The 23,846-nt window shown below is 42.0% G+C and overlaps 1 protein-coding gene across 1 annotated transcript in view; it reads right to left on the bottom strand.

The window, feature by feature from the left end:
• Window positions 1-22,171, bottom strand: part of ASTE1 (asteroid homolog 1) — a 65,313-nt gene extending 43,142 nt beyond the window's left edge. Inside the window, exons 1-4 of the mRNA XM_070728259.1 lie at window positions 22,167-22,171; window positions 21,617-21,751; window positions 18,261-18,354; window positions 16,772-16,982 (exon numbers count right to left, since the gene is read on the bottom strand). Of these exons, the coding sequence (XP_070584360.1) occupies window positions 16,772-16,982; window positions 18,261-18,354; window positions 21,617-21,751; window positions 22,167-22,171 (445 nt within the window). The remainder of the gene's footprint in view (window positions 1-16,771; window positions 16,983-18,260; window positions 18,355-21,616; window positions 21,752-22,166) is intronic.
• Between the last annotated feature and the right edge of the window lie 1,675 nt (window positions 22,172-23,846).

Here is a 23,846-nt window from a genome sequence, read left to right on the forward strand (position 1 = left end):
AGAAACGGAGAAGAAATATCTAGATTTTCCAAAATTGGGCAAGGTATACATAGCTGCAGGAGAGAAAAAAGGGTGTGTGTGGCAATACAAATCCAATAAATAAAAATAATAAATAAATAAATAAATTTATGTAAAAGAAGATCTAAGAAGTAAAAGAAAATTATAAAGATAAAAATGGAAGAATCTTAATTATAGAAGTAGAAATAGGGAAAACAAATATTTTGATAATTAATATTTATGCTAATAAGAACCAAAAATAATTCTATAAAAAAGTACATTTTAAAATAACCCAAATGGAACACGAAAATATATGCATAATTGGAGATTTTAATGGGATAATTGATGGGAGAAAAGACCATATGGGAAAGAAAAAGAAACAATTAAGTAAATCCACATTACCAAAAACCTTTTGGGATATGGTGGAAGAATTTAATTTATTAGATTTATGGAGGGCATTCCACCCTAAAACTAAACAGTTCACATTCTATTCCAATCCCCATAAAACATTGTTTTTCAACCAGTGTGCCATGGCACACTAGTGTGCCGCGAGACATGGTCAGATATGCTGGGAAGCTCAGCTTTCGAAATCAGAAGGTGAGCTTCATTCTTCGTACCTCCTTTTTTGCGCCTTCCTTCTTTGTGGCAGGTGAGCTTTGGGGCCCAGTGGGAGGGCGCTGGTAGCAGCAGCACCAGGCAGTAGCCGGGGGCGGCGGCTGCGAGCAGGAGCTCCAGGGTGGAGGCAGCGGCAATGGCAGCGCCCCGCCCAGCTGGAGCTTCCCTGGCGGGGACAGCAACAAATGACCTTTGGGGCCCGGTGGGAGGGCACCGGCAGGGCGCTGGTAGCAGTGGCACTGGGCAGTAGCCGGGGCGGCGGCTGTGAGTGGGAGCTCCAGGGAGGAGGCACTAGTAGTGCCACACCCAGCTGGAGCTTCCCTGGTGGGGGCGGCAACAAATAACCTTTGGGGCCCGGCGGGAGGGCACAGGCGACAGGAGCTGGAGGGTGCCGGCAGGAGCGGCACCGGGCAGTAGCCGGGGGACGGTGGCTGCGAGCGGGAGCTCCAGGGCGTAGGCACCGACGGTGGTGGCTGAACATGTTGCTGGACGTAGTACATGCTGGCGCTGCGAGGCTGGCCCTGGCCCACTGGCTGGACTGGGACGGAGGTGCCATCCACACATCCATGCCCAGCACAGCGCCAGCATGTATGGCCTCCAGCAACACGTCCAGCCACTGCCATCAGGGCTCCCGCTCACAGTCGACCGCTCTGCCGCTACCCCTGGCTACTGCCCGATGCTGCTGTTGCCAGCGTGGTGTATGAGAGAGAAAGAGAGAGCAAGAGAGACAGAAAAAAAAAGAGAGAGAAAGAAGATAGCAAGAGACAGAGAAAGAGAGATAGCAAGAGACAGAAAGCAAGAGACAGAAAGCAAGAGAGGGAGGAAGGAGGGAGAGGGAAAGACATAGAGGGAGGGAAGAAGGGAGAGAGAAAGTGCAAAAAAGAGGAAGGGAGGGAGAGAGAAAGAGGGATGGAGATAGAGAAAGAGGAAGGAAGAGAAAGAGGGAGAAATAGAGCGAAAGGGAGGAAGAGAGCTTTTTTTTGTCCAAACTTTTTTTAGCCCCCCCCCGCTCAATGTTCCCTAGGATTTTGTAAATGGGAATAATGTGCTGCGGCTCAAAAAAGGTTGGGAAACACTGCCATAAAACACACACCAGAATTGATATGGCATGGATTATAAGTAAAATAAGTAGAATGTTAGATCATAACCCAATACAAATAACCTGAAAAAATAAATGATTCAATAATAGATGGACTTTTAATACATACCTCACACAAGACTATCATTTTATACAAATGTTAGAAAAAGAATTAAAGATGTTTTTGATAGAAAATAAAAAACAGCTAACTTCTAACCAAAATTTATGGGACACGATGAAAGCATATATGAGAGGAATAATAATTTCATATACTGCAAAGAAAAATAAAGAAAAAAGGCAGAATATAATAAAATAATAAAGGCTATCCCAAAGTTAGAAATTCAACTGCAAAATAAACCGGGTGGGAGGGAAAAACGGAGCAGTGTTGGATGACAATGAGTCAGTCAAGGTAACTGGGGCCTGTCCTTGTCCATATGTCTGGGAGGAGTTTGATCTGGTGACACCTGATGAAGTGGGCAAGGCCATTGGAGCTGTGAGTTCCGCCACCTGCTTACTGGATCTGTGTCCTTTTTCGTTGGTTTCGGCCAGCCGAGAGGTGACACGGAGCTGGGTCCAGGAGATTGTCAATGCTTCTTTGGGAAGGGAGTCCTTCCCGGCTCCCTGCAAGTAGACACTTGGGCGCCCCCTCCTCAAGAAGCCTTCCCTGGACCCAGCCCTGCTTAATAACTACCATCCAGTCTCCAACCTCCCCTTTATGGGGAAGGTTGTTGAGAAGGTGGTGGCACTCCAGCTCCAGCGGTCCTTGGAAGAAGCCGATTATTTAGAACCTCAACAGTCAGGATTCAGGCCCGGCTACAGCACAGAAACTGCTTTGGTCGCACTGATGGATGATCTCTGGCAGGCCTGGGATAGGGGCTTGTCCTCTGTCCTGGTGATTCTTGACCTCTCAGCAGCTTTCGATACCATCGACCATGGTATCTTTCTGCGCCGGCTGGAAGGGTTGGGGGTGGGAGGCACTATTCTTCAGTGGTTCTCCTCCTAACTCTCCGGTCGGTCGCAGTCAGTGTTAGTGGGGGGTCAGAGGTCGACATCTAGGTCTCTTCCTTGTGGGGTGCCTCAGGGGTCGGTCCTCTCCCCATTGCTATTCAATATCTACATGAAATCGCTGGGTGAGATCATCCAAGGGCATGGGGTGAGGTATCATCAGTACGCTGATGATACCCAGCTGTACATCTCCACCCCAAGTCCAGTCAGTGAAGTAGTGAAAGTGATGTGCCGGTGCCTGGAGGCTGTTGGGGTCTGGATGGGTGTCAACAGGCTCAAACTCAACCCTGAGAAGACGGAGTGGCTGTGGGTTTTGCCTCCCAAGGACAATTCCATCTGTTCGTCCATCAACCTGGAGAGGATCTGCAACTTGGGTGTCCTCCTTGATCCACAGCTCACATTAGAGAACCATTTTTCAGCTGTGCCGAGAATGGTATTTGCCCAGGTTCGCCTGGTGCACCAGTTGCGGACCTATTTGGACAGGGAGTCATTGCTCACATTCGCTCATGCTCTCATCACCTCGAGGTTCAACTACTGCAACACTCTCTACATGGGGCTTCCTTTGAAGAGTGTTCGGAAACTTCAGATTGTGTAGAATGCGGCTGCGACAGCTATCATGGGCATTCCCAGATATGCCCATGTTTTGTCATCACGTCCACAGCTTGCACTAGCTGCCAATCAGTTTCCGGTCACAATTCAAAGTGTTGGCTATGACCTATAAAGCCCTACATGGCATCGGACCAGAATACCTCCGGGACCACCTGCTGCCGCATGAATCCCAGCGACCGATTAGGTCCCACAGAGTTGGCCTTCTCCGGGTCCCGTCGATGAAACAATGCTGTCTGGCAGGACCCAGGGGAAGAGCCTTCTCTTTGGCGGCCCCTGCCCTCTGTAATCAACTCCTCCCAGAAATTAGGACTGCCCCCACCCTCGCCTTTCGGAAAATTTTGAAAACTCATCTATGTCGCCAGGCATAGATATATCCTTAGCTCCCTTGACTTTATGTATGGTATATTTGGGTTGTATGACCCATTTTTAATAGGCGTTTTAAAAAACTGTTTTAACATTGGATTTGTATCCAATGTCCTCGGAGAGACGGGCTGCATACAAATCTAAATTATTATTATTATTATTATTATTATTATTATTATTATTATTATTATGTCAGTACAACACAGCAAATGAGATCACTATGCTGGATTTCGTATTTCATCATGTCGGGCGCTTCCCAAGCACCTAGGACTGCGTGATGTAGCGGCGAATTATGTTTGCCGATCCCAATAAAGCGGCCTTTTGCAACTGACAGATGGAGATCTGATGGGTACGCCTTGTCGTGGTAGTGGGGCTTGTGTGCTTCAATGAAGCTGAGAGCTGTGCTGGTGGTAGTGTAAACTACTGGTAGGTCTAACCTTGCCGAAGTGGTCAAAGCAGAGGAGCCAGACTAAACGTACCTAACCCATTTAAACTAATGGAGAGACAAAACAAAAAGAAGTACATACTGGCTCGGTCGTCGCCCAGGATAAAAAGGACTGTGGTGGCTGCTCAGGAACCTGGGCAGTCATCGACAAATGAGCTACAGGAACAAAACAAACAAAGCTTACAAATCAAAAAGTGGCAGAAATTCTCAATGTCAGAGAATCGCACAATCATGAAGTGTTATTACAACTCGGAGCCTGAAAAACATGGATATCTAAGATGGATGTACCAATTATTATTATTATTATTATTATTATTATTATTATTATTATTATTATTATTATTATTATATAAGATAAACAATAATACATCAATTAGAAGAATGGGGAATCTGCAAAATAGTGATGAAAAAAAATCAAAAACATTGTTATAGAGTTTTACAAAAAATTATACAAACAAGAAGAAATAGAGAAAGAAAAAATAGAGGAATACCTTCAGCAAACAACTATCACCAAAATAAAAGAGGAAGATAGAATGATATTAAATAAAGAAATAACAATAGAGGAAATGAAAAATGCGCTGCAAAGACAGAAGAAGAATAAATCACCAGGACCAGATGGATTTTCAGCAGAATTTCATAAAGTAACCACAGAAGAAATAATGGAATTAAAATTAAGAATTTACAATGAGGTCTTATTAGAAGGGGAAAATCCAAAATCTTGGACAGAATCACGTATCACCACAATCTCATTATAAAATATTTATGAGTATCATGACAGAAAGACTAAAAATAATGTTGAACAAAAATATACATTTGGACCAAAATGGATTTCTATCAGCAAGACAAATTAGAACAAATTTAAGAACAGTCATTAATATTTTTGAATACAGTGGAACCCCGACATAAGAGCTGCTCTACTTAAGAGCAACTCGAGATAAGAGCTGGGAGGGGAGAGATATTTTTGTTCTACTTACAAGCCCAAATTCGAGATACAAGCGCCAAGGAGCTGTCTCCTGAAGCCAAACGCTAACTTCCGCGTTCGGCTTCAGGAGACAGCTGCGAAGCGGCGCGCGTGTTTTAAAAGGTTGCAGCCGGCCTGGGGGGCTCGGGGGGGGTGCTTGCAGCTTTCTTTCTTGCTCTTTTTCTTTCTCTCTTTTACCTTCCCTTCCTCTATTTCTTCTTTTCTTTCTCCTTCCCACCTTCTTCCCTCCCTCCCTCCCTTCACTCATTCCTCTCTTACTCTCCCCTTTCATAAGTTTCCTTGCTTCCTTCCTCTGTTCCTGTCCCTTCCCTCTTTCTTTCCTTCCTTCCTTCCCACCCTCCGTCCATTCATTCACCCATTCCTCTCTTGATCGCTTAAAGCCGGTCCCTGGTGCAAAAAGGGTTGGGGACCTCTGTCCTACAGGATTGGGTGGCAGAGAAGTTGAACATATGTAAATTTAAAAGTTTAAGAAAGTTTACAAGTTAAGTGAAAGAAACTTCATTATTCATTTATATGTACATGTACATTTCTTCATTAAAAACATGTCTTTCTGCATAATTTAGACTAACTTTGTGAGTTTTTTGAGGGCTGGAACCAATTAAAATTATTTACATTAATTCCTATGGGGAAAAGTCGTTCGAGATAAGAGCTGCTCGACTTAAGAGCCCAGGTCCGGAACGAATTAAACTCGTATCTCGAGGTACCACTGTACTATGAAGCGCATCCAGAAAGGCAGGTGGCAGCTGTCTTCCTGGATGCACAAAAGGCGTTTGACAATGTACATTGGCAACACATGAAATTACTAATAAGGCAAATGGAATTCGGCAACAAATTTACAGGAATGATTGATACAGTATATTCTTCCCAGTCTCCTAAAGTATTAATAAATGGAGACATGACAAAAGTCTTCCCAATCCAGAAAGGAATTAGGCAGGGGTGCTCTCTATCTCCTTTACTTTTAATATTGACATTGGAAGTGTTGTTAAATAAAATTAGAGAAAATACAGGAATCAAAGGAACAACAGTCAAAAAGGAGACTTATAAACTAAAGGCCTTTGCCGACGATCTGGGGTTTTTTTTTTGAAGAGCCATGAATCAGGCTCATGTTTAATCCAAGAACTAGAAAAATATGGCTCAGTAGCTGGCCTTAAGATAAACAAACAAAAAACCAAGGAGCTAACGAAAAATATGACAGTGCAACAACAAGTAGAGCTGGAAGGAGATTTGAATTTGCAAGTAGTTAAGAAAGTTTAATACTTGGGGATATATTTAACAAATAAATATTCCACAATAAAAGAAAATAATTATAAAAAGCTGTTAGAACAAATAGAATTGGATTTTTAAAAATGAAATTTACAATTATCACTGCTGGGACGAATAGCAATAATTAAAATGAATACACTCCCAAAATTATTATATTTACCGTATTTTTCGGTGTATAAGACACACCTAGTTTTTAGAGGAGGAAAACAAGAAAAAAAGTATTCTGAACCAAATGGTATAGTACAGGGGTAGGCAAATTTAGCTCTTCTCTGACTTGTGGACTTCAACTCCCGGAATTCCTGAGCCAATAATGAATTCTGGGAGTTGAAGTCCATATGTCATAGAAGAGCCAACTTTGCCTACCCCTGGTGTAGTATTATATTGTTTAATAAAATACCAGTGTAGCAGAATACTTATTACAACTATTTATACATATTCGGTAGTTGTGCAAACCGAAAATAAAATATCACTCTCCTTGAGGCAGAGTATTCCCACGCTCAGGAAAACTTCTTGTCCTGGATCTTTTAGATTTAAAGACCAGGATGGATTTATTATGGCACACTGATGACACTGAAAAAATGCTGCCTTTCCCCCTCTCCATTTTGTGTACTGAACTTCCTCCAAGGTTGAGTTTTGGCTGCAGCGCTGCCCTTTTCCAGGTGAGAAGGGGGCAAAAAAAAAAGATCTTTCAAGAGTTTCTCCTCGCAGCAACTACAGTACCCACCTTCGTTGGATCAGGCAGGCGTTCTATTTCTCCTAGGTTTTGGGGCGGGGAGGGGAGCAATCATTTTTCTGCAACCCTCCACCCCCCCCCCAACTTTCTTGCCCCTCTTGGGAAACTTTTTGATGCAGGAGGAAAAGTGAACTACATACACACACGCGCCGCTTGCCGAGGTTGGAAAATGTTGCCACACGTGTGTGTGTAGCTCACTTTTCCTCCCGCATAAAAAAGTTTCTTAAAAAGAGCAAGAAAGTAGGGAGTGGGGGGTGGAGGGTTGCAGAGAAATAATGGCTCCCCTCTCTGCCCCAAAACTTTGGGGAAATAAAACGGGACACAACTGTGCCGTCCCAGGGGTCAGCAGAGATCCCAGGCCGACTGGCAGGTAAAGGGAGAGCAACTTGTGGCTACGGCCACAGTTCCTCATCATCATCATCCAGCACTACCCTGCCTCTTTCCCTCGCTGGGCGAAGTAAGCCGTCTCCTTCTACCTGCTCATGCCGGAGAAGCTCAGTCATCGGGAAAGGCAGCTCCCGGGCTAGAGGGCTGCGTGCCAAGGCTCCTCCTGAGGGGGAATCGTTTCCCAGACTTGCACATGGATCCTGGGCTTCCGAAGCAGGCATCTGACCTGGGGCAGTCCTGGCAAGGACCCCGGGAGGAACGCCCGTCACCGGGCCGTTGAGGCAGGGCACGCAGCAGCAGCTTCGGAGAAGTGGCGAGCGTCCCCTCAATGCATCAGGCTGGCGGAGAAGCCCGTGGGGCGTCTTCGATCATCCGGCGGAACGGGGCTCGGCTCCATCAGCCCCCACCCCAATCTCCCACCTTTGGACAGAAAATATTTTACAACCTTAGATAAAATGACAAAAAGGTTTATTTGGCAAAACCAAAAACCAAGAATAAAAAAGACCAATTTACAAGATGCCAAAAGTAGAGGAGGTCTAGTTATGTCGGATTGGAAATTATGAAGGGGAAAATTTTATTTGGCAGTTTGAGATCAAGCACAAACCACTCACAGATTAGGTTGGGGCAGGAGTAGACTGGGAAGGATAAAAAAGGAGTGAAAAACCATTTTAAATTGCACTTTCAGATCACAGAGGCCAGAAAAACTGCTCCTGGCTGGGACCTGAGACCTAGTGAGAGACGGAGGAGAGAAAGGTAGTGCTTTTTAAGACATTTTCTATTTCTTTAATTCAAAGAGCTTGGGAAGATATTAGTGGCTGGGAAAAAGGAGAAAGGCAAGAAAGGGACAATTTTATTGGCAGTTTGAGTTCAAGCACAGACCACTCACAGATTAGGCTGGGGCAGAACTAGACTGGGAAGGATAAAAAAGGAGGGAAAAGCCATTTTAAATTGCACTTTCAGATCACAGAAGCCAGAAAAAACTGCTCCTGGCTGGGACCTGAGACTTATCAAATTCCTATAATGTTCTTGCGGATTTAAATGGTAAGAATATTAGTGAGGCCCCTCAGATGGAGAATGAGGGGATGTTCCAATGGGAAGTTGTTGTAAGTGAGTTGCATAGTGTCACCAAACCATCAAGTGCAGTTAGTAGAAATAAAAAGAGGACACATTTTCTTGTGGGTGACTCAACTGTTAGAGGTGTTGATTTGGGAAAGAGTAAGGATGTGGTGAAGCTGATGAGGTGTTTCCCAGGGGCCACTGCCAGCAGGGACAGGAGGCGGATTACAAATATTGTCAAGGTTGTGAGTAAAGGTAATAACGTTGATGTGGTGCTGCATCTTGGCGCAAATAATTTGTCCTAGAGAAATGTTAATGTAGTAAAAAGAGATTTCCAGTGTCTAAAGGTGATGCTGGGCAGAATAACTGATTCAGAGAGTTTCATGTGTAGTTAAGGCAGTGGTGTAAAGCTGAAGGTTTTGCCTATGTAAGTCATGATGTCAGTAGGTGGTCTAATAGGGAGTTGTTTAAGAGGGATGGTTTGCATCCATCATACAGAGGTACCCAGGTGCTCGGTGAGGAGTTCAGAACTTTTTTGGACAGGCACTTCAACTAGGTAAAGGGGACAGAGATGTAACTGATGTGGATGATTTCTGGACCCGACCAATAAGGATAAATCAGTTTCTGGAAGCTTATGAAAAGGGAGTTGTAAATAAAATAGATGTAGTTGTTGATGAAACTAATAATGATAATAATGTTCTTCGGGTAATGTGCGCGAATGCTCAAAGCTTGAACAACAAGCTCTGTGAGTTAATGGCCATAATATCTAGAGATAATTTGGATCTGGTCGCCATAACTGAGATATGGTTTAAGGATTCTAATAAATGGGAAATATCCATACCAGGATATACATTGTATAGGAAGGATAGAATAGAGAGAAGGGGAGGTAGAGTAGCCATTTATGTTAAGGAAAGTCTAAAAACAACACTAATTCAAAATACATGTAAAGATCTGGAGACTCACTGGGTTTGAATGCAAAATAAAGAAGGTTCTGTCATTAGAATTGGGGTGATCTATAGGCCTCCTGGGCAATCTGAGGAATATGACAACAAGATGGTGGATGAAATTACCCAAATGGCAGTAAAGGGAGATATTGTGGTTATGGGTGATTTCAACATGCCTGATGTTGACTGGAATATCCCCAGTGCCCTTACATGCAAAAATAAGAATATAGTAGAGGCCTTTACAGGAGCAGCTCTGGCATAGCTGGTTAAGACACCGACTAGAGGGGAGAATATTCTAGATTTAGTTTTTACGAATGGGAATTGGGTTTCAGAGGTTAAGGTGGGAGAAAATTTAGGTTGCAGTAACCATCTATGTTTGTGGTTTGATGTAAAAAGTGATTGTGAGCAATCCTATACTGCAACCAAAGTATTGGATTTCAGAAAACAAATTTTAATGCAATGGGGGAATATTTAAATAATGAATTAAAGGGGGGGATAAAATGGCAGGAGCGAGCACCCAGTGGACTGTATTAAAAAAGGCCATCTTAAAAGCCACTGGACTGTATGTAAGGCAAATAACTAAAGGTAAAAGGAAGGAGAAACTGCTATGGTTTAGCAATGATGTAAGGGCTATAGTCAATGAAAAAAAGGTGGTATAAAGAGTCTGGAACTATAGCTGATAGAGAGGTGTATAAAATGAGACAGAAGAAGGCGAAACAGATAATATATGCTGTTAAGCCACAAAAGAGGAAGAAATTGACAAATCTGCAAAGAAGAGGGATAAAACCTTCTTCAGATATATTAGTGTTAGGAAGAAGAAAAATTGCAGCATCATGAAACTTAGTATCAGCAATAATACATATATTGATGGGAATAAGGAGGTCACTGACCATTTCAATAGCTACTTCTGTTCAGTTTTCTCAAAAGACACCTTACAATATACGGTAATACTATAGATGGATATAATATTGCTTCCAGCTGTACGGATTCAGCTCCAGTGATCTTAGAAGCCAATGTCTTAGAAGAACTTGAACGATTAAAGATAAATAAGGCAATGGGTCCAGATAGCATCTACCCCAGAGTTCTTAAAGAACTCAGATTTGTCATTACTACCCCGACTGATTTGTTTAACCAATCCCTGTTAACAGGAGATGTTCCTGAGGATTAGAGAATGGCCAGTGTTGTGCCTATCCACAAGAAGGACAGTAGAGAAGAAGCTGGTAACTACAGGCCAGTTAGCTTGACATCAGTTATAGTTAAAATGATGGAGACTCTACTCAAAAAGAGGATAAATCAGCACCTAAAAAATAATAACTTATTGGACCGAAATCAGCATAGCTTTACTGCAGGCAAATCATGTCAGACTAATCTCATTGATTTCTTTGACTACGTCACAAAGGTGTTGGATGAAGGTGGTGCCATGAATATTGTCTATCTGGACTTCAGCAAAGCCTTTGATACGGTTCCACAAAAAGAGTTGATAGATAAATTAGTGAAGATTGGACTTAATCCCTGGATAGTTCTGTGGATTTGCAGCTGGCTGAAGCATAGACATCAGAGAATTGTTAATGGCGAGTAGTCTGAGGAGAGACAGGTTACAAGTGGTGTACCACAAGTGTCTGTTCTGGGTCCTATTCTTTTTAATATGTTTGTGAGTGACATAGGGGAAGGTTTGGTAGGGAAGGTTTGCCTATTTGCCAATGACTCTAAAGCAGGGGTCCCCAAACTTTTTACACAGGGGGCCAGTTCACTGTCCCTCAGACTGTTGGAAGGCCGGACTATAAAAAAAACCTATGAACAAATCCCTAAGCACACTGCACATATCTTATTTAAAGTAAAAAACAAAATGGGAACAAATGCAATATTTAAAATAAAGAAGTAATTAAGTAATTAAGTAATAAAGTAATTTATACTTCTTTAACAAGTAAATTTAAATTTAAATCAACAAACTCCCTCCATTTCTCCTTCCTTTCTTCCCTCCCTTCCTCCTTCCTCTCCACTTCTCTCTTCCCTCTCTCTTTTTTTCCTTCTCTCATTTGTTTCATTTTCCTTTCCCTCGTTTTCTCTCCATCATTTTCTCATTTTTCTCTTTCTCTTTTTCTCTCTCTCACTCTTTCCATCTATCCCCCTTCCTCTCTTCCTCTCTATCTCTCCCTCTTTCAATCTCTCTCTCTTTCTCTCTCCCCCTTTGTATCCCTTACTCTTTCTCTATCCCTCTCTCTATCTCCCTTTCTTTCTCTCCCTTTCTATCTCTCCTTCCTTTCTTGCTCCCTCTTTCTCTCTCTCTCCCTCTTTCTCTCTCTTGCTTTCTTTCTCTCACTCTATTTCTATCTCTCCCTCTCTCCCTCTCTCCCTTTCTTTCTCTCTCTCATTCTATTTCTCTCTCCCTCTCTTTCTCTCCCTCTCTATCTCTCCCTTTCTTTCTTTCTCTCTCTCCTCCTTTTTCTCTCTCTCATACACCACATCGACAACAGAGAGAGAAAGAGTGAGAGAGAGCAGAGGGCGGCTTGCCGATCCACAGCCCCCTGGATGAGCGGCTCCGCATGGCCCCAGCACCGGACTTCGCTGTCGCCTCGGCCCCCGTCTGGCTCTCCAGCTAACCCCCTGAATTCGGTCGAATGGAGGCGGTGGGGGTTTCAAGGGACCAACAGCCGGCCCTTCTCGGCGCTGTGTTACTGCAGCCTCCGAGCTCCACTGATGTCTCCTGGCACTGTTACCTCTAAGCTGCGCTGAAAGAGAAAGAGAGAGAGCGGAGAGCACCGGACTTCACCGTTGCCTCCGCCCCGTCTGGTTCTCCAGCTAAGAGGCAGCAGCCACATCCACCCCTTCGTCCTCCACGGCGCCCAGCCCCACGCCGCCTCCGCCTCCCGGTAGCACGTCCGAACTCTTCCTGCAGGAACGGGTGGTGGGGCGCTGCGAAGGGCCGCGCTTGAAGGCCGCCAGGGCGCCATTGTTGTCGTTGTCACGGTGCAAAGCCACGCAGTCCCGGATTGCTCGCTTCTCCGGCCAACAAAGCCGGCTGCCCGGGAAAGCAGCGTGCTTTTCAAATGTGCTTTTCCAGGTAGCCGGCTTTGTTGGCCGGAGAAGCGAGCGATGACAACAATGGCACCCTGGTGGCCTTCAAGTGTGGTCCTTCGCGGCGCCCCACCACCCATTCCTGCAGGAAGAGTCTCGCTTACACCGCGCGCCCCTTGGCCCTGCGACTAGTTTACGTGGGGAAAGTCTCTGTGGAGAGCCAAAATCCCAACGAAGCTTCTTTTTTCTTCAGTAATCGGTAAGGAAGCGAAGAAGAGGCCGAACTGGTTTTGCGAATTCGCGCTTACGGCTTTCCCCTCATTCGCGCCGCATCCACAACAAGCCCAGGAGAGGGTTGCTCCTAAGCGGCGAACGATGTTTGGAAACGGGTGGTGGAGGGGGAGAAAAAAAAGCCGCAGAAAAGAGTAGCCGCCTTTTCGCCAAGCAAACTTGCTGCGGCACGCTCAGTTCTCCCCTCCTGCCTTCCGCCAAGTTGGAGCTCTTTTTTTTCTTTCTTTCCCCCCCCTTCCTCTCTTTGGAGGCGCAGATTATTTTTCTTTCCCCTCTTCCCAGTCAGTAGGCGCGCGTGTAGATAAGTCCACCCACTTCCACCCCACCACCCGTTCCTGCAGGAAGAGGTTGGGTGCGCTACCGGGAGGCGGAGGCGGCATGGGGCTGGGTGGAGGGCGCCGTGGAGGGTGAAGGGGTGGATGTGGCTGCTGCCTCTTAGCTGGAGAGTTGGACGGGGGCGGAGGCGACGGCGAAGTCCGGTGCTGGGGCCATGCGGGGCCGCTCATCCAGGGGGCCGTGGACCAGCAAGCTGCCCTCTGCTCTCTCTTTCTCTTTCAGCGCAGCTTAGAGGTAACAGTGCCTGGGGACAGCAGCGGAGCTCGGAGGCTGCAGCACCGCAGCACCGAGAAGGACTGGCTGTTGGTCCCTTGAAGCTGCCTCCGTTCGGGCGAATTCAGGGGGGTTCCTGAATCTCCCGTCCATTCACCGCGGAGGAGGAGGTGGGGAGGAGGCGGTGCAGAGGCAAGGGGCCGGGAGGAAAGCGGGCCTGCAATTGGCCCCTTTCTTTCTCTCCTTTAGGGAGAGAAACTGTTGCTGCTCTGCCATAGGGCAGCAACAGTTTCTCTCTCTAAAGGCGGCAAAGAAAGGGGCCAATTGCAGGCCCGCTTTCCTCCCCGCCCCTTGTCTCTGCACTGCCTCCTCGCTCAGCAGCAGACTGCAGTGCATAGCTAGAGGTATAATAAGCAGGAAGAGGGAGATTATGATCCTGCTATATAGAGCACTGGTGAGACCACATTTGTAATACTGTGTTCAGTTCTGGAGACCTCACTTACAAAAAGATATTGACAAAATTGAACGGGTCCAAAGACGGGCTACAAGAATGGTGGAAGGTCTTAAGCATAAAACATATAAGGAAAGACTTAATTAACTCAATCCGTATAGTGTGGAGGACAGAAGGAAAAGGGGGGACATGATCAAAACATTTAAATATGTTAAAGGGTTACATAAGGTTCAGGAGGGAAGTGTTTTTAATAGGAAAGTGAACACAAGAACAAGAGGACACAATCTGAAGTTAGTTGGGGGAAAGATCAAAAGCAACATGAGAAAATATTATTTTACTGAAAGAGTAGTAGATCCTTGGAACAAATTTCCTGCAGATGTGGTTGGTAAATCCACAGTAACTGAATTTAAATATGCCTGGGATAAACATATATCCATCGTAAGATAAAATACAGGAAATAGTATAAGGGCAGACTAGATGGACCATGAAGTCTTTTTCTGCCGTCAATTATGTTTCTATATCAAATTCCAGCAACATTGCCTTGGATTAGAGATTGGGTTAATCTGAACAACAACAGAATCTTGACATTAGAAGACTATGGCCTAGAAACAGGCTGGCACTCCTTCCTATGGAATGAAGGGAAAATCCCAGCTTACTTTAGGAAACATTTATTACAATATGGGCAGAAATAAAAAGAAAGCATTACTATAAAATACCAAACTGGTTATCAGTAATGGAAGCTGTAATATATCCGAATGTACTTGACAAAGAGAAAATAAAAAGCTATAAAGATATATTGGACGGAACTGGGAAATTAAAAACCAGAGCAGAATTATGTGCTCAAAATATAAATATTGATTGGTGGCCATATAGTCAGATACAATCCAGGTATAAAAAAAGACATAAAGGAACATGGGATAAACATAACACCAAGTATATTAGATAAACCACTAACTGGACCTGAAAACAAAATCATTTCCAAAATATATACTTATTTACTACAATATGAAAGACCTGAAGATGTGTAAAAGCGCCTATGGTGACATGGGCACAGAATATTGGCTATAATATTCATTTGGCAGACTGGGAACAAATATGGAATAGAAATTTAAAAATATCAAAATTAGTATCTTATAAGGAAAATTACTATGTCTTATCGATGGTATTTGGCACCAACCCAATTAGCTAAAATATATCCAAAATTGAGTCCAAATTGTTGGCAGTGCAAAAAAAATAATGGCACCTTCTTCCACATGTGGTGGTTGTGTTCTGAGACAAAAAAATTCTGGACGAAAATCCACAAATGGTTACAAGAGATAATAGAAACAAAGATAGAATTCTTACAGGAATTGTTCTTATTGGGAATAATAAAAAAGCAATATAATAAAGCCAAAAAATAACTAAAATTACATATTATGACTGCAGCCAGAATTATCTTTGCCCAATATTGAAAAAATACAGAAATCCCCTCAGAAAAAGCAGTAATTAATAAAATATATAATTGTTCTGAAATGGATAAACTGATGATGGAATTAAGGGGCCAAAGAGATTCTGAATATTAAGAAATATGGGTAAAATGGCAGAGATGGATTAAGAAATAGAAATAAAAAGATCACAAAAGATATACAGTGATCCCTCGATTTTCGCGATCTCGTGCTTCGCGAAACGCTATATCGCGATTTTTCCACCCGATGACGTCACTCTCTTCATTCCTTTCCCATCTTTCTTTCTCTCTCTCTTTCTCTATCTTGCTTCTTCCTCTCTCACACTCTCTTCCTCCCTCTCTCATCTCTTTCTTTCCTTCTCTCTCTTTCTCTATCTCTCCCCCTGTTGCTGGCGGGCGGCGGGCGGGCGGGCGGGCGCATCAGCGAGGAGCCGGGGTTTCCCCTTTGCGTGGGCGGCGGGGAAACCCCGATCTTCGTCTGCTCGCTGCTGCTGCAGGCAGGCAGGCGGCGGACAAGCGGCGGGCGGACAAGCGAGGCGGCGGACAAGCGGCGGGCAGGCAAGTGGTGGACAAGCGGCGGGCGGACAAGCGGCGGGCAGGCAGGCGGCGGACAAGCGGCGGACAAGCGGTGGGCGGCGGATAAGCGGTGGGCGGACAAGCGGCGGGCGCGGCAGCAGCGAGAAGCCGAAGATCGGGGTTTCCCCTTTGCGTGGGCGGCGGGGAAACCCGGATCTTCGGCTCCTCGCTGCTGCGGCGCTGCCAAGCAGATCAGCTGCTGGGCGGCGGAAGGAACCTTCCCTGGGTCTTCCCAGGTGCGGAAGTAAAAACACCATCTGCGCATGCGCGGCCATGGAAAAAAGGGCACGCATGCGCAGATGGTGTTTTTACTTCCGCACCACTATATTGCGAAAAATCGAGTATCGCGAGGGGTCTTGGAACGTAACCCTCGCGATACTCGAGGGATCACTGTATAACGATTAGTAAAATAAAGAATATAAATATGTATACATGAATGATTTGAATAGGGATTTTGTGATTGTATGAAATAATAGGAATATTACTGTAATTAATTATAATTATGTATATTATTATAGGATTTAATGACGTATCTGATGTAGCAATACAGAAATACTGAATGTTTGCTGATATCACAATTTTTGGTTTTTTGTTGGTTGTTGTTTTTCCTTTGTCTTTTGTTGGTATTTATTTATTTTAAAATATATTTGAAAACTAATAAATAAAATTCAAAAATAAAAAATACAAAAAACAGGAGCAGTAAAATGAATATTACCTTGAAGAATAATTTATGATTTCTATAACAGTAACCACTAAGGAAACGTTGGACTGGATAACATTGAATGTTTTGCCAAAAATACTTCTTATGAAGTATTTTAATATGCAGTTGCTTACATAATACAAAATCTTTTGACATGCATTTCATAATTTTACTTAGGTACTAAAAAAATTGGTAATTGAACTATTGTCTTTGACCCAAATAGCTGGAAAAATACATGTCAATTAAACATGATCCTCTGTAAACCTACCTGAAATGTGCAACATCTTATCTAATTCCCCAAATGTTATTCCAAGTAGTAAAGCTTTGATGTGCTGTAGTGTCACTTTGGGTTCTGAAAAATGGGCCCAGTAACAGGTTGCAGCCATAGGAAGCTGTAGCAAATAAGGAACAGGTTCAAGGATAAAGGCTGACACTCTGAACGTCTCGAAAAACAATAGAAGACGCTCTGCGATGGGTGCCTACAAATAAATGATAAAGCTCTCATGAAAAATACTGTTTCCTAAGTGCAGTAATTTTAATTTTAAACTCATTTATAATTTTATTTGGTGGATCTACAAGTTCACAGTGAGCTTTTTTACAGAAATATTAATACAGTAATTGCATATTACCAGTCTTTATCAGTTTTGGGAAGTTGAGAGAATTATTGATAATAAACATTCTGCCTTAGTAAATTACCCTCAATCTCTCCCCTCACCGCAAATATTGCTATCTTATATGTCATACATATCCCATAAGGAATTCTGTTGCATTGTTCAGTTATCAGCAATTGTTAAAGGGGACTGTATAAATTTTGCATTGTGGATGTTAATCACAGATTATTTTCAAAGGCACTGTTTCTATCTTCTCATTACTTCCTTTAAAAATGAAAATATACTTATTTCTCAGGACAATAAGTGAGAATACCATTTTATGTACGAAAAAAATTGGCAAAAATAACTTGTAAAAACTGTTAAATATTTCTATTGAGCATTTCATTTCCGTAAACCCTCCCCCCACAAAAAAATATTCTTGTATACTCTATCTGCTGAACTACAAAGCGTTCTTCTCTCCAATTCACTCTGTACTTCTGATTTAATGTATTGAGATCTACTTCAATAAACCTTTAGTCTTTGATGTCCCACAAGATATTTTTCTTTTTTATTGCAAAATACCTGTACTATCACAGATATCTCTAAATTTTGTGATAGGAATTCCTTTGAAGTCAAGGATTTATAAGAAAACTGTTTAGACATATCAAGAAAACAAAGTTTTAATGGAAAGCCTTTTTTGCAGGTTACTGAAACATTCTTTAGATCATTTAATATATCCATTAATTACAGTATATATCTGTTTTTAGAAATCAGTGACAAAAAATTTATAAGAACAGTCCACATTTTACACTAAGAAATATTCTGCAAAAATGGAATATATTTATTTCCTAGCTTCTTTAATGTGGAACAGATTCTGAAAAGTTGTGTAATTTATATGAAAAGCATAAATGTATATTATTTTGCTAGCTATAAATAGAAAAAAAAGAATCAGAGCCAGAGAACTGATTGCTATCTCTCAGGGTATTAAGCAACATCATTAAATTTCAGCAGAAATTTTTATGCTTTTCAATATACTATATCTTCAGTTATAGAGGTTAAAACTAGCTTTAGAAAATGATTTCAAAAGTGATAGTTATCAATCTGCTCAGTATGTTTCATAGGATTTCTGCACTGGAAATGTTTAAGCACATAATTTTGACTATTTACCTCATTTAATGTAGCCAAAGCATACAGACTGTCTGGAAATTTCTGTCCCAAATCTGCTACACAAACAGATGATTTCTTGAGTGACTTTTGGAATCTATCAAATTCATAGAAGACGGGAGGAAATGAAGTTGACTGTTTGTTCAAAGAGGGGCTAACAGAAATTGGTGAAATGTTCAACAGTAACCAATATATAACTTGTCTAATTGGCAAAGTTATACAATGAGCACTATTTCTCTGCATATTCTCCACCTGAACAGAAAGGATGGTTCTTCTTAATATAAGAGCATCACTAACAAATGGTGCTAGATGGCCTTTAATTAAGTGTGTTGCAATCCACTGTGGTAATTTTAATTTCTTCATTTCTTCAGATTCATACATACCACTCTGGAAAAATTTTTTGAGATTGACATTAGATGGTTGATATTCTCCCATGAAAGAAGAGAGAAGTTGTCGTATGTCTTCTTTTTCATGCTTTTTAAAATATTTTAATATATTTTCCATTGCCTCAGAAAGATCAGCAAATTGAGATAACCAGTTCAGCAGTCCTTGAATGCGGTCATGCTTTCTAGTCTTCCGCCGGGATTTCTGAATAGGAAGGTGTATTTTACTAAACAACATTTCCATAGCTGGCACATTGATGTAGTCATTGCCACTCATTACTGCAAAAAGAGGCAGCAGGGTTTTGTTCATATTGCTAAAATGTCTACAAAATCTTTCTAATGAGAAACACCGTGTTGAGATGTAGCATTCTTGTGAGTCTTTATATTTACAAAGATTTCTCCATTGAAAATAATTTAGAGGACAATAGCCTGATTGGAGGTCAAAAATGCAAAAATCACTATCTAAAGTTAACACAGGGCAACTCAAGTGATTGGCTAGAGATGCAATATCTCTGTCTGCCTCTGAAAATGACTGTACAAAAGGCACTTTTAGTTGAGTTAGAGTCTGCTTGAAGACCTCTCTGACAAGCAACGGCAATACACTTCCACCACCACCACGAGAAAGAGAATGGGCTGCCTGGATCTTTTCCTGAGCTCGTTCCTTTAAAGTTGCAAATTTTTTATTAGATACATCATTACCTCCATCCAGCACAACATATGGCTGTATGTGGCAAACAGCCAGTGACTGAAAAAACTGACATATTATAGCTGTAAAAGAGTCATAATCCCCACCATGCCGGATATCCAGATTTGAATCAAAATAAAGACGATGATATAAATTATTTCCATCAATTATTACATCGGTGTTTCTCAGCTGCAGATCAACAAAGAATTCACTATGTTCCCCTACATAACTTGTTAGACCATGAATGCCCATTCTTATTCGCTGGAATGCCCCTGTTAAAAGAAAAAAAGAGAATCTTTCAAAGGAAAAACACAAGGTGTGGAATTAATTGGGCAACATTGCTTAATTATTTGATACTGCAGTTAAAAGTATTCATATGCCATGAGAAAGCATTTGTACTAGTGACTAAAATTCACATGCAGGATGGATGGACTTACTGCTGTAAGGATAAAGCCAACTGAAATGTATTTATTTGGGGGATGGAGTGACCTATTGAGCTTCAAAAAAAATCAAATTATAAAATTGGCCCCTTCCTGAAGTAAGGTTCTATCATGCTTCTAATTATATCAAAATGAGCTCAACAGAATCAGTCCATTCTGTCTCCATTACCACTGCAAAACTGTTTTGGCAACCATCTTTATGCAAAATTTCATGAGGCAATTGGGAAGCTAGGACTTCAGGCTGGAAATACAAACACTTCCTCAAGCATGCTTAGCAGTGTCCAAGCACTTACATGCTTGTGGCAATCCCAGAGCCTCAGGATTTCATGATTTCCCTAGTCAGTATAAGAACAGTGTAAATGGCTCAAAAGAGGTATAAAAATTCTCAATGTTTCATTATTAAAAATGCTTTCCTGCATAGACTAAAGAAAAATTCCATTGATGTATTTTATATTTTATTGTTACAAACCTCTATGATAATAGTAACATTGGACTTTGAATATTGCAACAGCTGAAATGATTTACGAGAAATAAACATGAATGACATCTGAGGTTAGTTAAAAATCCCATTAACCATTTTACATATGACTAAAATACCATTCTCCTTTAACAGACATTTGGATCTAACAGAAACGCCTTTCCTTCATTAGATGTTAAACTGAGAGTTTATTGTATGTCTCAATCACACACACACACACACACACACACACACACACACAATACTTTGATCTAAAGCTCCTGATACCAGCAATTCCAAAAGCAAAATATTTTGGAATCAGTTTTACAATTATTTTGGGAATAATTATATAACTGCTTAGGCAAACTGTTGCCTACTGCCATATGCTATAAATAGTAATTCCCATATTCTACTGCAATTACATCTGTAGCATGGTTAAATAAATATAAACTCTTCACATCCATTTACCCCCCCCATTACCACCACCACCACACCCACCCACCCCAATTTCATAAATTCCTAGGAACAGAAACCTGTCTACTTAGGCTGCCAAATAGTCATATATGCATTTGATGTTATTTAACTATAAGGAAGAACATCAATAGAGACCTCCTATTTAATAATTGTTATGATCATTAATATTAATGATTGCAATGATCTGCAACATTATTAGATTATCTGTAGTTTTTTTACTATTCAATTTTTACTTAGGGATATATCCATCTCTATCCTTGGAAAACAAACAACCTATAGCAATCTCAAGGAAGCATCATTCAAAGGCTTTGCTAGAAAAGTGGTTGAGACCATTTTAATTGGAAATGGGAAAGAATGCTGCCTTACAATTGTGAGTCAATTTGGCCTAGTAGTTAAGGCAAAGTCCCACTTTAGCCATGAAATCTAGCTTGAGTGATCTTGGATTAATAATTTTCTCTCAGCCCAATTCACCTCACAAAGGTGTAAGCAAAACAGGAGGAAAATGTGTTGGATGTTTTGCCATCTTGAGTTATATGTAAAAATAAAATAAAAAGCATAAATGAATAAAATTGAGGTACACACACACACACACACACACACATGTAATCACAAAACTCTCCCCTTCGTAATATAGCCAAATGTAGTTGATTTCAAACCACTGTATTCATGTTTTTTCAAAGACAGTTTCAGAAAAAGCATAGTATATAAATCATGATCCAATTTCCAATTTAGTGAAAACACCATCCCTAAGCACATCAAAATTTGTTGCAGATTACAATTCTTAAAATAAAGGCATCCTGTTGATAAATAAGTGTCGTGAGCTTTGATTTTTCAAGGAACTGAAATATATATATCTATGTCTGGGCTACATGCAATGGAAATAGCCAACCAAACCCTGAATGAACGGTGTTAAGCCTTACCTTTCTGTCTTGTGGGCTATTTTAAAACAGACGGGTGAATAGGGGTTGAAAACAAAAGTGGAAATCAAGATTATCCGTAACTCTGAAGAAACCCTTTGTTTAACACTAGAAATTAAATATTTCTTCTTGGTGTCCCTCCATTAGGAAAGCCATAGCTTTTTGTCCGGATTCTCTTGTATTTTTACAGTACAACGGAGTGTAACGGAGTGAAGTTTCGCAGATTGTTTTCTTTGGCATTAACTTGAAATTCTATTGAATTTCCAGCTGCCTGGTAAGTTTGTAAGCAAAGAAAACCTTGCAATTCCATTCCCAGCATTCGGAAGCGTCCTCCCTGACCCATGTTTCTAATTAAACGTTTTGACCCAGAACAAATATTGAGCGCCGGATTACCGAACACTTTAATTCTAAAAATGCTGGGAGGCATCTGATGAAAACCGTGGCGGACGGAACCACCTCTAACCTTCTGGACAACGTACCTACGCGTAAACTCTCGGCTTTTAGAATGGAGCAAGCATCCACGCTAGCGACAAACGCGGGCCACGCTATCTACGTCATCATCAGTCTGTACAGTACCGTGTTGAGAAAAATGCCCATAATTCCTCTTCCAGGATGCGGAAGCATAGCTGCTTCCAACGCAACGCGCCCTTGCCTAGCAACAAAACCCAATACTGAGGAAGCGGGAGAAGGCGAACTTTATTGGGAGAAGAGAATAAGGCAGGTATTGATTGTGGGAATGGAAGAGAGAGTCACGTGAAGGATATAAACCTCACGTCCCCTTCAGTATGATAGAGACTGGTAATAGCATTATAAAGGATTGAAGTGTTCCCTCGCTTTTCGCGGGGATGCGTTCCGAGACTGCCCGCAAAAGTCGAATTTCCGTGAAGTAGAGATGTGGAAGTAAATACACCATTTTTGGCTATGAACAGTATCACAAGCCTTCCCTTAACACTTTAAACCCCTAAATTGCAATTTCCCATTCCCTTAGCAACCATTCAGATGGTTACTCACCATGTTTATTTATTAAACTGTATTTAAAAAAATATTCATTAAAGGCAGACGAAAGTTTGGCGATGACCTATGACGTCATCGGGTGGGAAAAACCGTGGTATAGGGGAAAAAACCCGCAAAGTATTTTTTAATTAATATTTTTGAAAAACTGTGGTATAGACTTTCCGCGAAGTTCAAACCCGCAAAAATCGAGGGAACACTGTATAGGTTCAGATGTACATTCGTTTAGGGTCCAGTTTATACAGTATGTAGTAGGTTTACGTCATAGTACTGCTGGACAAAGTAAATGCATTTACTTTGAATCGCATATTTTTCTGACCTCCGTATCCCAAAATGTTTTTATTTGATATTTAGATATGTAGTGATTCTCGAGGACCCTAAATCATCCCAATTTTTGTTGTTGTTGAACGGTTCCCTCTTCCATGAAGCTTTGTTGGCGGTACAGGCAATTCACTTACATTAGGATCCGTATAAATTAGGATGAGTATAAATGATAATATAATTTTAACAAAAGCAGCATGAAAAAGCAATGCAAAAGGACCTTGCATGTCACCTAATCCAAATCCCCTACCCCACCCAAGGAGGAGACCCTACAGTAATGGTAAACCTTTTTTGGTTCATGTACCAAAAGAGGTGGGGGGTTGCTAACATATGTGATGTGGGCCATACCCCTTCCCTCTCCCCCGTGCATGCACACCCCCTCCTTGCACTGTCCCCCTGCGCATGTGCACAGGCCTTTCTGAAACCTGGTAGGTTAAAAAAATCACCCAACAGACAAACCAGAAATTTGGAAAAACGCACTTTTGGTTTGCCATTGTGGTCCGGGAGATGTGCATCCTACCTGGGACTTGTAATTCTGTCATGTTCCTCAGAGAGAAAGCAAGCGAGAAGCGGGCATGAGCACACCCCACAGGACTGGCTCTCCTGCTCTGGGCTCTGCCTGTAGTAATTTGAAATGCACTCCTGCCTGCGAGGAAGAGAAAATGAGCATCAATCCTGCAGCAGGAGTGCATTTCAAAATGCTGCCAGAGGCAAGAATGGAAAGTGCACTCAAAGAGCAGCCGCTACCCTGGCTGCTGGTGTTTAGAAGCTTCGGCGCTGGAGTTTGGGGGAGAGAAAGAAAAGAAAAGAGAGAAAGAAAGAAAGACTTCTGCTTTTTCTGCTTTTGACTACTGTTGTACATACTCCTGGTCAGTTGGAGGATGATGAAGAACTTGAGGGC

The sequence above is a fragment of the Erythrolamprus reginae genome, chromosome Z (assembly GCF_031021105.1).
Source record: "Erythrolamprus reginae isolate rEryReg1 chromosome Z, rEryReg1.hap1, whole genome shotgun sequence".
Taxonomy (NCBI): Eukaryota; Metazoa; Chordata; class Lepidosauria; order Squamata; family Dipsadidae; genus Erythrolamprus; species Erythrolamprus reginae.